Below are 17,083 nucleotides of genomic sequence, written 5' to 3'. Positions count from 1 at the left end.
ATGTATCTCTAACATCAGTCCTTTCCCTGATTTCCAGACCTATATATTCACCTGCCTACTTGATATATGTGTGTGGATGTCTCTCAGACATCTTGAATGTAACCTCTTAAGGCTGAATTGTTGAAAATCTTCCTCCAAATACCCATCACCTTCCATCACCTCCCATAGCTCAGGTAATGGCAGCTCTGCTCTTGCAGTTGCTCAATGTTAAAATTGTGGTTTCATCTCTGTTCCTGCAACATCCTATTGATCAACAGTTTCTACCCTGCTCCAAGCCACTCTCATCATTTCCTTGGTTATTACAGCTTACAGTTGCCTTTTAATGGAAGGGCCCCTGCTGTTTGTTTCTCTGAAGCCTATTCTCAACACTGTAGCCAGAGGGATTCCGTTAAGAGATTAGTCAGATTGTGTTACTCTTCTGTCCAAAGCCAAAGATCTTGCACTGACCTGAGAGGATCTCCATGAGCCAGCACCCTTGCAACCTTCTCATCTATCACCAATCCCTTTGAAACTCCACGCTTCCCACACAGGCCTCCTTTTATTTCCAGAGTTCATGAAAGCTCCCTGTCCTTTTAAGGTCATGGGTGTGTGGATATGGCCTACCAGAGAATCTAGATTGACTGTCAGTTTTCCTGATTGGGTGTAAGTTCGGGATTAACTGTCAAATATGTAATACAAATTATAATCCCTGAGTGATTATAATTTAATGTTCTTACTCTAACATTTGCTCTTGAAATAAGAAGGAAAATCATAGGAGAAAATTTGGACGTAGGCCAGATTGAAGGAGGAAAGGGATGGAAATGATGAGTTCTTGTTTGAATATGTTTTGACTGAGGTCCTGGGGGGACATCTGGGATGCATTCTGGTGAGCATTTGTATATAAGATGCACTTTTCCTCCTCCTTCTTTATAATTTCTAACTTCTTTTCCACAAATGAAAGACACAAACAGGGAAGTGAGAGAATAAGAAATGGTATTTTATTTTTTCCCTCTAAAGAATTCCCACCAATCAATTAATAGGCAATGATAAGCACATAGTAGTTGAGGACATACAATTTCCAAAGCATTGAAGAGAGCAGAGAGAGCTGGAGGCAGGGACATTTTTCCTTTTTAACTTCATATCAACTTATTTAACCAGTAAGGTAATATACTTGCCTCCCTGACACTCCCTGCTTCCCTCTCGATCCCTTCTTCTTCCTCTCCATTTACAGTGGTTCTCAACCTTCCTAATGCCGCGACCCTTTAATACAGTTCCTCATGTTGTGGTGACCCCCAATTTCATTGTTACAAATTGAACATAATTAAAGCATAGTTATTAACCACAAAACAATATGTAATTATATATGTTTTCCGATGGTCTTAGGCGACCCCTGTGAAAGGGTCATTCGACCCCCAAAGGGGTCGCGACCCACCGGCTGAGAACCGCTGATTTAGAGCAAGCTGTTCAGTAAAAATAGAAAAGGGGAGGCTACTCTACTCCTCCATTTCCCCCCTACCACCACCACTAACCCACAACTCCCAACTCACCCCCCCACCCCCCACTTCCCCCACTCCCGACTGGCCTGTGGCCTGAGGGTCTCTGGCAGCACTCAGACCTGTTAGACTCCATTCCCCGCCCCACCACCACACTAACCCACAACCCCCCACCCCCACTGGCCTGTGGTATGAGGGTCTCTGGCAGCACTCAGACCTGTGAGAAGCAGGCAAGCCAGAGGCATCCAGCACCTAATAGCAGACCCTCCCATTCCCCAGGCCTGGAGCTGCTCCTCCTCCTCTCTTCTATTTCTGATGACAGGAAGGCAACCTTGGGGGCTGGGTCTGCAGCCTTCTAGAAGCAAGAACTCCTGGTGATGTTTTGAGAATTGTAATGGGATTGGTGTATTTTAAGACAGATGCTTGCAAAAATGCTTTGGTAGGGAAGTTGAGCTTTAATCTAAAATGCACTTATGACGTTAAACAGATTAAGCCAGTGCCCAAAATGCCACAAAACAACAAGCCGTAAAGAAGCAGGTGTCAGGCATTTTTGAAACCAAGTATCTAATTGCTTCTTTTGAAAGATGAAGATCTGGAGGTCAAGAGAGGCATTCCCAGTGTAAAACAGACCCGGGTGTGAATCCATGCTCCTTACTGATGCTATGTGTCTTGGACCAGCGATGTGTCTTGGACTCACCTCCCCGAGCATCAGCATACTTACCTTTAGAAAAAGGGGGTGCAGATAGAACTGAGCTCAGTCAGTTCTTGTAAATATCATATGAAAGAACAGAGCTAAGGAACCAAGCCCGCGGCCTGGCATCTCGGCATTTTCCTCCCTTTCTCATCTCAGTCAGTGACAGGGTCCCAGATTCTGAGGTCAGTCAAGCTTCTCAGCCAGGTGACAGACCTGAGCCTCCAATCGTAATTAGGAATAAAAATGTTAAACCAGAAAGTAACGATAAATTCTAAAACAAAAATGCACTTCCCACTGAATACTTAAATGATGCTCTCGACTAGGCCATCTCGTACATATAGAATTCCTAAGAATAAATGTTTGTGGTACCTCCCTATTACTGCCCCTTTATACTGCTTTTACCTTATGCATTTCCTACATTTTTCACATTGGTAACAGCATCTGAATCAGTATAGTTTTCAGGTGCCCTCATCCCATGTTCTACATGGACCACACTCCATCACTAGCCTCCAGTCTCTTTTGAGTCCCTCTACCTTCCTCTCCAAACCTCTACAAATACTCATTTTTCTAAAACTCCTTTAATTACCATTTGCTTCCTTCTCCCTTTCTTAGCCATCCGGTACATCCCTTCAAGCAGGAGAGAAGGATAGGAATGACTCATGCACTTGAATCGTTGTCTCTCCCATGTGGGGCATCTGAGCATAAGCCTGTCAATGTCCAGGGATCCCTTTCCCCAGGAAGCCGACCCTGTGGAGTCTGGGGAGGAGGTGAGGGCAGAAGCCAGAGGAAGCTCAGCTGAACCTTCATTTCTCCGAATCCTGCCGCTGCTTTCCACGCAGCAGGAAATCCCCACTCACTTCAGCCTCCTCCCCACCTGCACTGTGGAGGAGAACCCCTGCCCCTGCTGGGAGGGGCAGTTCCAGAAAGGAAGGCAGCTGAGAGCTCCAAGGTAGCACAGGAAGAAGCTCCTTAGGGCATCTGAATCCCTGAGCCTGGGGATGGGCACCTCCTGCGCAGCAGGCATCCTGGTGGTGCAATGCGCTCTGTCTTCCTAGCCCACAAGGTAGAAAGGAAGCAACAGGGACCCTTATTTAACCGCTCAGCAAACCTGTGCTAGGAATTATTTTGCCATTTTTTGTAGTAGACCCTTTAGAAGACATATATTGATAAGATATCCACATTCTCAAGGAGCCAATAGGCTATTGGAGAGGGCGAGAGAGAAAAAGTGGGTCATTATGATGCAGCGTAATGCAAAGTTAGAGCAGAAAAAGGCACCATGAGATGAGGATCCATTTACCGGAGCAAGGGATCAATGAAAGCTTCCAGGAGCTGTGGACTCTGGGAGCACTAGAACAGTGTCTGGCACGCAGTAGGTACTTAAATATTGTTAATTAATTTTGTAGAAATTCAGAAATAAAACACACAGTGATTGTCTAAAAGTTGCTCACATGTCTAGAGAGGTATGGATAGTAAAGCCAAAAGCACGGTGCCTGGGGCCCTGCTTCTGGACACTGTGTGTGGCCTTGGCACATTGCTGATTTCTGGATGATATCACTCCCCGTCTGTGATGCAGGGACAATACTGCTCACTTCATAATGTGCCAGAGAAGAATACATTTCGAAATATGCTTCAGTGCAGTATCTGACATGACAAGTGCTCAAAAAATAACAAATATTACTACAGTCTAGTTTCATAAGTGAAGGGTAATAAATCATGTAATCACTTACCACAGGTCACAGCCAGTGACTTCTCTCGCAGCAGAAGCTACTGCTACTGCTCGGCAAAAAGCGGCAGAAAGGAAGTCCCAGTAGGAGCCGGGAAAATGGTTACTAGTCCTGATCAGTCACTCCCCAAGGGCACCCAGATAAAAGGGTCCTAGGTTCCTTCTCTTTCAGATAAACCTGAAGACAATGAGGATCCCTTCCAGGGATATCATTTAAATATTCAGAGTAGAGTTTGAAAGAAACTGGCAGGATCTGACTAGACCAGAAAGAGTGAAATGGGTTGGGGAAATACTGCCTTAGAAAGAGGAGTCAGACAGCAAAGAGGTGAAACTGGAATTAGTGGTGGGTGAGCCATGAAGGGTTCCCTAAAAACGATTCTAGCAATAAAGGGCTGAAGAACCCCAGTAGCGGCTTTTGCTTACACCTGTGAGATGGGGTTCATGTAGGTGGCAACTACCCAGTGAGGCTCTCCTCCCCAGGGCCAAACTTCTGCCAAACGGAGATATTTGCCCCAAAAACCCCCCAGTGTCCATACCTGAATGAGACAAGGTCAGAACTAATGGAGAAAAGGAAACAGCGATGGCTCCAAGGACAAAATGGGGAGGAGGGGGGAGAAATGTGGAATGAGCGCCTGCTTTCCATTTCATGTTAATCCTACACAGCAGGTTCCTGGCTTCTAAGAAGGCTTTACTTGTTTGATTATCTGCAGCAAAGAATTTGGCGAGAAAATCTCAGTGGGGAGATAAATACTGTAAAAGCTGCACAGAATTTCCAGGGAGAAGACTTGTATGAAAGCCAAGAGAAAGGAAAGGGCCTTTTGCGTGCACTGTGGGGAGGATTAGTGAGGCATTTCCCATCTCTCCAGGGGAAAGCCCCAGAGAGGGGTCCGCCCCATGGGTGCCGCAGCTATTTTCAGAGGAGGTGTGGCGTGCCCTTTGGGGGCAGACTTTGTTGATGCATCTTGTTTCTTTTCCCCGCAGATGGATGAGCAGCTCCGGCTCAACTATAACTTCTCCCCAGAAGTGGAGTTCAGGGCTGTGAGGTCACTCACCTTGGGCAAAGTCACAGGTTTGTACTCTTGTCCACTGGGCTTTGTTAAAATACATGAATGAATACATGATTTTCATCAGGATATTAAGTGATTCAAATCTAGAACCAAGATTTCTGGAATGGGAGAAGCTATGATATGTGTGTGGTGGTTTGGGAATTGGCATTTGCCTCTATATTATGGAATCTTGAATAGGGTAAATTAACAAAAAAACACTAAGTGATTTTTTTTTTACTCAATTTAGAATTAATCAATTAATTTAAAAGGCTTACTTAATTTTTTACTTAAATTTACTTAATTTTTACCTAAAACCATTAAGGATTTGGAAACCCTAATTATTAGGTTGCTCAAATCCTTAATCTCTTTACTAATTCATCAACAATTGAAAAGGGATTGAAATCTCTTACTATAATTGTGGATTTTCTTTTATTTTACTGGAAGTTCTATGAATTTTTATTTTATATTTTATGAAGGTATTTATTAAATGCAGGGAAGATTAAAACTTTACAATGATTTTAATGATATTTTTTATTACTGGCATTATTTTTATACTTTAATTTCTCTTTGTGATAAAATCTACTTTGTCATTCAGTTTCACTTTAGTAAATATTTATCAGGCCTATTTTTTCCATATATTTTCTATTAATATTTATTTTTCTAAGTGTCATGTATAATCTTATGAAAAGCATAGAGTTTAATTTTGCAATTTATCCAGTCTAACCCGTCAACTTTGTAGTTGGCAAAAGTAAGCCCCTTTACAATTTGGGGCCACTTATTAAGGTTGAATTTGTTTCTGCCTCCTTGTTTTCTACTTCTTCAACTTTCCCTGTGATTCTATCTTGTTGTTATTTACTCTCTCAATCACAGTATATTGCAGAAAACAAATACCAGGGACATTTTAAGAAGGAATGAATTTAACACAGGAAATTATTTGCTTACAAAATTGTGGCAGCTCTTCTGGTGTGGACTCTTGTTAGTCTTTCAAAGTGACTCCCCCAAATTTTTGAGTTGGTTAATGGGGAGTTGTCACCAACGAGGACATCACTGATGCTAGCCTGAAGACCAGAGGCCACTGTGACCTAGCACTGCATGTCAGCTCCCTAGAGGAGAAGAAGGGCTCTGAACAATGGTGGCGGAGGACACTTCCTGTTCCATGACTTGGTAGGGCAGTAGACACAATTGAGAAAGCAGGACAATGACTCTGGTCTCACTGCAGCCGCTCAGATCCATAAATTGAATACTTTGGTTTTTCGAGAATAATGTGCACCCAGAAATCTAGCTGCAGTTAGGTCTAAAAAGTTACATTTTAGTTTCCAGTGGCAGTTGAATGAGCCAATCAAGTGACCGAGCTCAAAGTTACATTTCATGTTACTTTCTTATTCCATTACCTCTTTTTATTAATTAGTATTTGATGTACACACTTCTATTTTTGGTTTACTAAGGCGGGCAGTAATCTACTTGTTGTTCATTCTTTCCTATATTTCTGAACACTCTACTTACCAGGTTTTCTCTTAATTTTTCTATTGTTTGCAATACAGATGAAATTCCATATTATATTTAGCATAGTAGTTAAACATTTATATAACTTATGAAGTGATCCCTAGTAAGTATAGTACCTACTGTCAAACTTCTGTCAAACTGAGATATTTGCCCAAGAAATCTAACTGGCACCATACATAATTATTACAATACTTCTTACTAGATTTCCTAAGCTGTGACTATTTTGTAACTGCCAATTTATAATTCTTAATCTCTTTATATTTTTTACCCAGCCCCAATCTGACAGCCTCCTCCAATCTGGCAGCCCTCAGTTTGGTCTCTGTGTCTGAGTCTGTTTCTGCCTTGTTTGTGCATTTATTTTGTTTTATAGATTACACATACTAGTATAAGTAAAATCATACAGTATTAGTCTTTCTCTGACTTATTTCATTTAGTATAATACTCTCTAGGTCCATCCATGTTGCCATAATCAGACTTCATTATTTTTTATATCCTAGTAATATTCCATTGTATTTGTATTGCTCATTATCTTTATCCCGTCATTTATTGATGGACATAGAGTTTGTATTCATTGCTTGGCTATCTATACCAGTGATGGCGAACCTTTTGAGCTCGGCGTGTCAGCATTTTGAAAAACCCTAACTTAACTCTGGTGCCATGTCACATATAGAAATTTTTTGATATATGCAACCATAGTAAAACAAAGATTTATATTTTTGATATTTATTTTATATATTTAATGTCATTTAACAAAGAAAAATCAACCAAAAAAAATGAGTTCAAGTGTCACCTCTGACACATGTGTCATAGGTTCGCCATCACTGATCTATACTAATAGGTGGTGTTACGCCCTCATGTTGTCACAAGATGGCAATCATAAGAAGGCCGTGCACACAGGGGAGGCAGGGCCCAGAGGCCACTCCATGCAGTGAGGCCTGGGGGTCCTGCAGCTCTGCGCAGCATAGAGGAGGCCGATCCTGGTGTCTCCACCACCTTGCGTAGAGAAGGCGGTTCTGGCAGAGGAGGCGGGTTGCGGAAGGGGAGGGCAGTTGTAGGCCATCAGGCCAGCAGTGGAGCAGTTAGGCATCAATCAGGCCAGCAGGGGAGCGGTTAGGGAGTGATCAGGCTGGCAGGCAGAAGTGGTTAGGGGAAATCAGGCAGGCAGGAAGGAGAGCGATTTGGAGCCAGCAGTCCTGGATTGTGAGAGGGATCAGGCCTAAACCAACAGTCAGACATCCCCTGAGGGCTTCCAGATTGGAGAGGGTGCAGGCCAGGCTGGGAGACACCCCGCCCTGTGCATGAATTTTGTGCACCGGGCCTCTAGTCTATAATAATAAAAATGTAATATGATAATTAGACCAGACAGCTGAAAGACCATCCCGACATCATTCCAGACAAAGCTGCAGCAACAGGGGCCAAGGCAGAGGTGGTTAAGGGCTACCAAGCAGGCAGGCAAGCAGTTAGGGACAATCAGGGAGGCAGGTAGAACAGTTAGGGGTGATCAGACAAGCAGGCAGAATGGTTAGGGACGATCAGGCAGGCAGGCAGGCAGAGTAGTTAGGGGTGATCAGGCAGGCAGGCAGGTGAGCGGTTAGAGCCATCGGTCCCAGATTGCAAGAGGGATGTCCGACTGCTCGTTTGCCCGCAAAATTGGTCCTAAACCAGCAGTTGGACATCCCTCGAGGGGTCCCGGATTGCAAGATGGTGCAGGCCAGCTGAGGAACCCTCCTCCCCCTGCATGATTTTCATGCACTGGGCCTCTAGGTGTAAATAATATTTCAATGAACATAATGTTGCATACATCTTTTCAAATTAATGTTTTGGATTTCTCCAGAAAATAAAAAAATAAAAAAAAACAGATGTCAAATTGCTAGGTTATAAGATAGTTACATTTTTATTTTTTTGATCTGCATACTGTTTTTGATAGTGGATGCATGAATTTGCAATCTCACCAAAAATTCATGAGAGGTCCCTTTTCTCCACATCATCACATTGTTATTTGTTGATTTATTGATGAATGCCATTTTGATAAGTATGAGGTGATATCTCATTGTGGTTTTAAGTTGCATTTCTCTGATGATTAGTGACATTTAGCATATTTTCATAAATCTACTGACCATCTATATTCCCCTTTGGGGAAGTATTTATTCAGGTTTTCTGCCCATTTTTTAGTTGAATTGTATGTTTTTTTGTTTTTAGTGTTATGTGGCATGAGATATTTATAATTTTTTTATATTAAACTCTATTGGATATATTATTGTTAAATATCTTCACCCATTCAGGTTGTTTCTTTTCTATTTGTTGATGTTTTTTTCTTTGTTGCACAAACTCTTTTTTGTTTGATATAGCCCTATTTGTTTAATCTTTCTTTTGTTTCCCAGACCAACAAGACATATAAGAAAAAAAAATATATTACTAAGAGTAATTCAAAGTGTTTTCTGCCTATGTTTTCTTTTAGGTGTTTTAATATTTCAGGCTTATATTTTTTTTAATCTATTTTGAGTTTATTCATATACTAGTACATGGTCAAAGAAAGTGACCTAGTTTTAATTTATTTTTCATGTGTCTGTACAGTTTTCCCAACAACATTTATTGAAAAGGCTCTTTATTCCATTTTATGTTCTTGACTTTTGTCATATATGAATTAATTATAGAGGCATGGATTTGGTTCTGGGGTTTTTATTCTGTTCTATTGATTTATGTGTGTCTTTATGGCAGTACCATGCTGTTTTGATTACTATAGTCTTGCAGTATAATTTGATATCTGGTAGTGTGATACCTCCAACTTTGTTCTTTTTTAGGATTGCTCTGGCTAATTGTGGTCTCTTGTGGTTCCATATAAATATTAGTATTATTTGTTCTAGTTCTGCTAAAAATGCCATTTGTATTTTTATAGGGATGATATTGAATCTATAGATTGCATTGGATAGTATGCACTTTTTAATGATGTTAATTCTTCTATCTATGACCACAATATGTGCTTCCATTTATTTGTATCTTCCTTTATTTCTTTCTTCAGCATCTTATAATTTTACAAGTATAGTTCTTTTATCACAATGATTAAATTTATTCCCAGGTGTTTTATTTTATTTTAAAATTTATTGGTTGATTTTAGAGAGAAAGAGAGAAGGGATAAAGAGAGAAACATTGATTTGTTGTTCCGCTTATATATTCAATTATTGGTTGCTTCTTATATTTACAATTACTGAGGACTGAACCCAAAACCTTTGTGTATCATGATTATGCTTTAACCAACTGAGCTACTCAGCCAGGGTGATATATATATATATATATATATATATATATATATATATATATATAGTAATTGGGTAATTGGAAATGTAATTGTTCTCAATTTCTCTGATAGTTTATTATTGGGGTATACAAATGCAACCAATTTCTGAATATTAATTTTGTATTCTCCTAGTTTACTGCATTCATTTACAAGTTCTAATAAATTTAAAATGATACTTTTATTGATTTTTATAGTGAAAGAAAAGGAGAGAGTAACATTGATGTGAGAGAGAAATATTAATTGGTTGCCTCCCATATACAACCAAACTGTGGACAAAACCCCCAATCTGGGTATGTGCCCTGACCAGCAATCAAATTGGTGACCTTTTGGTGCATGGGATGATGCTCAACCAACTGAGCTACACTGTCCAGGACTCTAATAAATGTGTTGTTGTTTTTGGTTTTTTTTGGTGTGGAATCTTTAGAGTTCTTTATATATATAGTATCACTAGAGGCCCGGTGCACGAAATTTGTGCATGGGGGGGGGTGTCTCTCATCCCAGCCTGCACCCTCTCCAATCTGGAACCCCTTGGGAGCAGTCGGACATCCCTCTCACAATCTGTGACTGCTGGCTCCCAAACACTCACCTGCCTGCCTGCCTGATTGCCCCTAATCACTTCTGCCTGCCAGCATGATCACCCCCTAACCACTCCCCTGCCAGCCTGACCCATGCCTAACTGTCCTCCCCTGCTGGCCTGGTCACCTCCAACTGCCCTCCCCTGCCGACCTGGTCGCCCCCAACTGCCCTCCTCTGCTAGCCATCTTGTGGTGGCCATCATTGACCACATGGGGTGGCCATTTTATGTGTTGGAGTGATGGTCAATTTTCATATTACTCTTTATTTTATAGGATGGTATCTGCAAATAATGACAGTTTTATTTCTTCCTTTCCAGCACAGATGTGTTTTTATTATTATTCTTATCTTATTGATATGGCTAGCACTTATAATACTATGTTGAACATGAGTGTGAAAGTGTACATTCTTGTCTTATTCCTGATCTTACGTGAAATGCTTTTAGTTTTTGCCCATTGCATATGATTTTAGCTGTGGGCTTGTCACATATGGCATTTATTATGTTGAGGTGTTTCTTCTATTTCAATTTTGCTGAGAGTGTTTATTATAAATGGGTGCTTTTACTGCATCAATTATATCATCATACAAATTATATCCTTTATTTTGTTTATGTGGTGCATCACTTTAATTGATTTGCAGATATTGAACCAATCTTGCATCCTCGGAATAAATCCCACTTGATCATGCTGTATGATCTTAATGTGTTACTGAATTTGGTTTACCAATATTTTATTTATAATTTTTGCATGTATGTTCATCTAAAATATTGGTCTATAATTATTTTTATAAAGTCCTTGGTTTTGGAATCAGGGTAATGCTGGCTTCAAAAAATGAGCTTTGAAGACTTCCCTCCTCTTGAAATCCTTGGCATCATTTAAAGATAGGTATTTAATGCTTCTTTGACTTTTTAGTAAAATTCACTTGTGAAGTCATCCAGGACTATTCATTAATCTCCCTCCCTTATTGCAACCATCAAAATGTGCTCTGTATGTATAAATTTGTTTCTATTTTGTTCAGTTATTTATTTTATTCTATAGAGTCCACATAAAAATAAATCATATAGTATTTGTTCTTTTCTGTTTGACTTATTTTACTTAGCAGAATACTCTCTAGGTCCTTCCATGTTGTTGCAGATGGCAAGATTTCATTTTTTTATAGTTGATTCATATTCCATTGTGCATATATACTATCTGTTCTTTATCTATTCATCTATCAGTGGACACTTACATTGCTTACGTATCTTGGCTATTGTAAATAATGCTGCAGTGTAGTGATGAATATGTCTTTGAATTAGTGTTCTGGGTTTCTTCAAATAAATACCCCAAAGTGGAATTGTTTGGTCCTCCGTGTATCTTATTATAGCGTATGTTTTAAAGTCTATTTTGTATGTTATAAGTACTGGTTCTTGAGCTTTTGTGCCTTTTTCATTTTCATGAAATATAGTTTTCCATCCCTTCTCTTTCAATCTCTGTGTGTTTTTATCTGAAGTGAGCCTATTCTATACAACATACGTGTGGGTCTTCTTTTCTTATTAATCCTGCCACAGTAGATTTTATTGAAACATTTAGTCCATTTACATTTAAAGTAATTATATATAGGTATGTAGTTATTGCCATTTTATTCATATTTTTATCATTCTTTCCCTTCTTTTTCTTAAAGAAGTTGCTTTTCTATTTGTTCTAATACTGGTTTGCTGGTGATGAACTCCTTTAACTTTGCTTTTCTTAGAAGCTCTTCATCTCTCCTTCAATTTTAAATTATAGCTTTTCTGGGTGTAGTATTCTTATTATAGGTCCTTGTTTTTTATCACTCTAAATATTGTGTACCAATCCCTTCTGGTCTGCAAACTTTCTACAGAGAAATCAGCTGACAAGTCTTATGGGTGCTCACTTTTAGGTAGCTACTTTTCTCTTGCTGCCTTTAAGATTCCCTCTTTGTCCTTCACCTTTGGCATTTTAATTATGTGTCTTGGTGTGGACATTCTTGGGCTCATCTTTGTGACTCCGTGTGTTTCCTAAATTTGTATGTGCTTTCTTTTCAGGTTAGAGACATTTTCCATCATTATCTCTTCAAGATCAGTTTTCAATCCCTTCCTCTCTCTCTTCACCTTTTCATACTCCTATGATGCAAATATTGTTACACTTGATATTGTCACAAAGATCCTTTAAAATACCCTCATTTTTTAATAATTCTTTCTCCTTTTTGTTGTTCTGCTGGGATGCTTTTGCTGCATTAGCTTCTAAATTGTTGATTCAATCCTCTGCTGCTTCTAGTCTGCTGTTGCTTTCTTTTGGTGTATTTTAATTTCAGTAATTGTATTCTTTATTTTAACTTGTTCTTTTATTGTTTTCTATAACCTTCTTATGTTTCTATCCCCTTTTTAAGATTCTCACTGAGTAAATCTATTCTTCTTAATTCATTGAGCATTCTTATAACCACTGCTTTGAACTGTGCATCTGGTAGATTGCTTACCTCCATTTCAATTCAGTTCCCTAACCCCAGGTTTTCTTTTACTCTTTTATTTGGGACATATTTCTTTGACTTTTCATTTTGGCTGCCCCTCTGTGTTTTATTTCTGTGTACTAGGTAGATCTGCTACATCTTTCAGTGTTGACAGAGTTGGCTTATGTAATAGGTGTCCTTTTATAGGTCAGCCTTGATTGCTGTTGACATGTCATCAGGTAGTATTGACCTTCAGTCTGACTGGCTAAAAGGTTTGGCCTTGAACACATCATACAAGCTACTACGCAGCAGGATTCAACCCAGGGGGTGAGAGGTTAGGCACGACTGAGACCATCTTTTGGGTTTGCAGCTTGTAGAACTAATAGGGTGGTGCTCTGTTGTGGTCTGAAGTGTGCCATCAAGTGTCTTGGTTCTGGGCCTTCTTGGGAAGGGCTTTGGTTCTGGCCAATTTTAGCCACTGTTTCTGACTGGCCCAGAGCCATCTGGTAGGAGCCACAAAGCAATAAGCAGTTGGTAGCTGCCTGTACTAAGTCTGAAGGTTCATGGTAGAGGCCATGCTGTGAATTTAGGTGGGGTTCCACCAGAACTGGTGCTGCTCATCCAAAGGTACAGGGCACCTCAGGGCCAGCTGCTACTTGCTGGCTGCCTATGGTGCATGAGTTGGTTTGGGGGCTCTCAGGGAGTCACCGGGATAGAGCTAATAGTATTCACCAGGTAAAATAGATTTAGATTTGTCACCCACCTGCAGGATGTGTGAGAGGAGGGCTCAACAACAGGAGCCACACTACTCAGTTTCTCTCCATAGGTCTCTGGTGCCTTTGCAGTTGCTGTCCCTTCTTCACTGAAACTTAGGATGAGTGCCTATGAGCTAGTGAGTCTGTGTGCAGACCCTTTAAGAGGGCACTGTGTTTCCAGCAACATTTCAATAACAGGGATGTATGGAATTGTCATTAACTTTCACAGCCAGATGTTTTGGGGCTCCTCATTCTGGCACTGTAATTCCAGTTTGGGTACCCAGTGTGGGAATGAGATCCTTGACTTCTCAAAGGTATTATCTGTAGCTGAGATACCCTTCCATGTTCTCAACCACCACATGTGTGTGGGACTAGCCTGTTTTGGCTCTCCACCCATTCTATTAGTCTTGAGTTAGCTTCTTCTTTATATCCTTAATTGTAGGACTTCTGTTAAGCTAGTTTTCCGATGGATTTCCTGGTTGATTGTTTTGTACTTTAGTTGCAATTTTGATGTGTCCTGGAAGAAAGAGGATCAGCATTTACCTACTCTGACATCTTGACTGGAACTATTTACCAAGTTTTATTTCCTTCTCTTTGTAGTAAATCCTTTTGAAGTTTTTTCTTTGTCAGTGATTATTTACATAAAATTTGTCTTTATTTTACATTTATTCTCAGAAGATGTTTTTGCTAGACTTATGATTAAATATCAAAAGATATTTTCCCTGAGTTTAGAAAGAACTATTCAGGTGTGTAATGGACTGAGCTCACTCTAGATCATAAGAACCTACGATACACATCTCTGCCCAATTATGATTTCAGTGATGTTACAAAAGAAACGTGAAAATGTCCAACTAGGAATGGTTATTAATGTTAATCAGAAATGCTACCAGAGATTTCCAAAATGTTGGTGGAGTAAGTGAAAGCTACACTGACACACATCTAGGACCAAACTGTAAATACCATGAAAATACAGAAAAGCCACCCTGAAAAATCAAATGAACACTAGCTGGAGAGAATCCTGATAACCACATGGAGACTAGTAGGAAGTGCAGAGGTGTGGAAAGGCTGACTGAGCTCCCACAAACAGCAGCTGAAGTTCCGGAAGGATATCTCAGTTGTGGGAGGTTGTAACTGAGAACTCTTGGGTCTAAATGCCAGGAGGGGCTCCTCAGCCCAGATGACCAGAACTGAGAAAGATGCCCACAAAACATCTGACTATGAAAAGCAGCAGGGTTGCTGCCTGCTGAATAACAGCACCATCTTCAAGGGCCAACACACAAAATTTTGTGTGCAGCCACGCACATTGGGTTGAGGTAGAGGGAGAGCAGAGTAGATTGGACCTGAGTGAGCAGAAGCCAGGATTGGGGTCTCTGGGGTTGGAGCACAGAAGGCAGCCACTTTAGTTTTCTGTGCTGAGTCATTCCCTCCTGCTGAGGAGGAAATCCTTCTCCTGGAGACCTTTGCTATCTGGGCAGTTTTTTTCCAGGGGAGAGGCACTTACCACACCCTGTGGGCAAACCACTTGCCCCACGCTGTGCTGCATAGCCTGAGGCTAATCAAATCTGAGTGTCAATGGGACTGCAAGCAGACGTGGGTGTCTGGAGGCTTTGAGTCTTTCCCTGATCTAACCCCAGTCCTGGGTCAAGGAAAAGCAGACCCTGGTGCATATGTCAATCCTTTCCAAAGCCACCCAGTCTCAGCAGAGGGAGACACAAGCTGTAGATTGCTGATAACTCCAATCAGAGTACTCAGGGCCAGACACAAACAGCATCTGACATTGTCCTGCACTGGACATGGGGACTCAGAGCAGACACAAACCTAAACAGGCAGCCAAAATGGGGAGACAAAAGCACAAGACCCAAATGGAAGAACAAGAGAATTCTTCAGAAGAAGAACTAAATAAAATGGAGATAAGCATTTATGAGACATAGAATTCAGAAAAATGATGGTAAAAATGCTCAACAGCTTGATAAAAAATACAGTAACTATGAAGAATGACATAGAATTCATAAAGAACACTTTGGAAGGAATGCACACATATTAGGGGATGCCAAGGATCGATCAGTGAATTAGAAGACAGGGTAAAAAAAAAATCACTCAATCAGAGAATCAAAAAGAAAAAAAATAAATTAAAAACAGGAAGAGAGATTAAGGGAGCTGTGGGGCAACATGAAACATAACAATATTCACATAATTGGTGTGCCAGAAGGTAAAGTGAGTAAGGGATAGAGAACTTGTATGAAGAAATAATGACAGAAAAATTCTCTAACCTGCTGAAGGAAAAAGTCACACAAGTTCAGGAGGCACAGAGATTCCCAAGCAAGAAGAACTCCAAAAAGCTTATGCTCAGACACATTATAATTAAAATGCCAAACATTAAAGAAAAAGAGAAGAATCTTAAAGGCAGCAAGAGAAAAGCAATTTGTTACCTACTAAGTAGCTCCCTTATGGCTATCAGCTCATTTCTCAACAGAAACTCTATAGGCCAGAAAAGAATGGCATGAAATATTCAAGGTAATGAAAAGCCAGGATCTGAAACCAAGATTACTACATCCAACAAGGCTAGCATTCAAAATATATAGTGAAACAAAGAGCTACCCAGACAAAACAAGGCTAAAGGAGTTTATCACCACCAAACCAGCACTGCAAGAAATGCTAAAGGGACTGCTATAATAATAAGAAGAAATGGAGAGAGAGAGAAGCATGGGTATAAATAATTGAAATGGAAATAAATACCTATCAATAATGACATTAAATGTAAATTGATTAACTGTTTTAATCAAAATACCTACCTAGAGAAGCTGAATGAATACAAAAACATGACACAACTATATGCCATCTACAAGAGACCCACCTCAGAACAAAAATCACACAGGATGAGAGTGAAGGGATGGAAAAAATTTTTCCATGCAAATGGAAATGAAAAAACTTGGGGTAGCAATACTCATATATGACAAAATAGACTTCAAAATGAAAAACATCACAAGAGACAATAAAGGACACTACATAATACTAAAGGGATCAATCCAACAAGAGGATATAACCCTGGTAAACATATATGCACCCAATATAGGAGCACTTGCATATACATTTAAAAAAAAAGTCTAAAGAACTTTAAGGGAGAGATCAACAGCAATATAGTCATAGTAGGGGACTTTAACACCTTGCTGACTTCACTGGATAGATCTTCCTAAATAAATAAATAAATAAATAAATAAATAAATAAATAAATAAATAACAAGAAATCAGAGACACTAAATGACACATTTGATCAGGTGGATTTAATTAACATTTATAGAACATTTCATCCCAGAGCTGAAGAATATATATTCTTCTCAAGTGCATATGGATCATACTCAAAGATAGACCACATGTTAAGACACAAAACAAGTCTCTACAAGGTCAAGAAGATTGAAATATCAAGCATCTTCTCATATCACAATGGCATAAAATTTAGAAACCAACAACAGTAAAACTACTCAAAATATTCAAACACATGGAGGCTAAGTAGCATGTTATGAAAATGATTGGGTTACCAATGAGATCAAGAATGAAATCAAAACCTTCCTGGAAACCAATG

At 39.9% G+C, this 17,083-nt stretch overlaps 1 protein-coding gene across 1 annotated transcript in view; it reads left to right on the top strand.

The window, feature by feature from the left end:
- Positions 1-17,083, top strand: part of CNTNAP5 (contactin associated protein family member 5) — an 876,948-nt gene that overhangs the window by 805,581 nt on the left and 54,284 nt on the right. Inside the window, exon 21 of the mRNA XM_036320828.1 lies at positions 4,871-4,958. Within this exon, the coding sequence (XP_036176721.1) occupies positions 4,871-4,958 (88 nt within the window). The remainder of the gene's footprint in view (positions 1-4,870; positions 4,959-17,083) is intronic.

Source organism: Myotis myotis, unplaced genomic scaffold (genome assembly GCF_014108235.1).
Source record: "Myotis myotis isolate mMyoMyo1 unplaced genomic scaffold, mMyoMyo1.p scaffold_m19_p_8, whole genome shotgun sequence".
Taxonomy (NCBI): domain Eukaryota; kingdom Metazoa; phylum Chordata; class Mammalia; order Chiroptera; family Vespertilionidae; genus Myotis; species Myotis myotis.
Note: the sequence above shows the minus strand (reverse complement) of the source record. Positions and strands in the feature narration are given on the sequence as shown.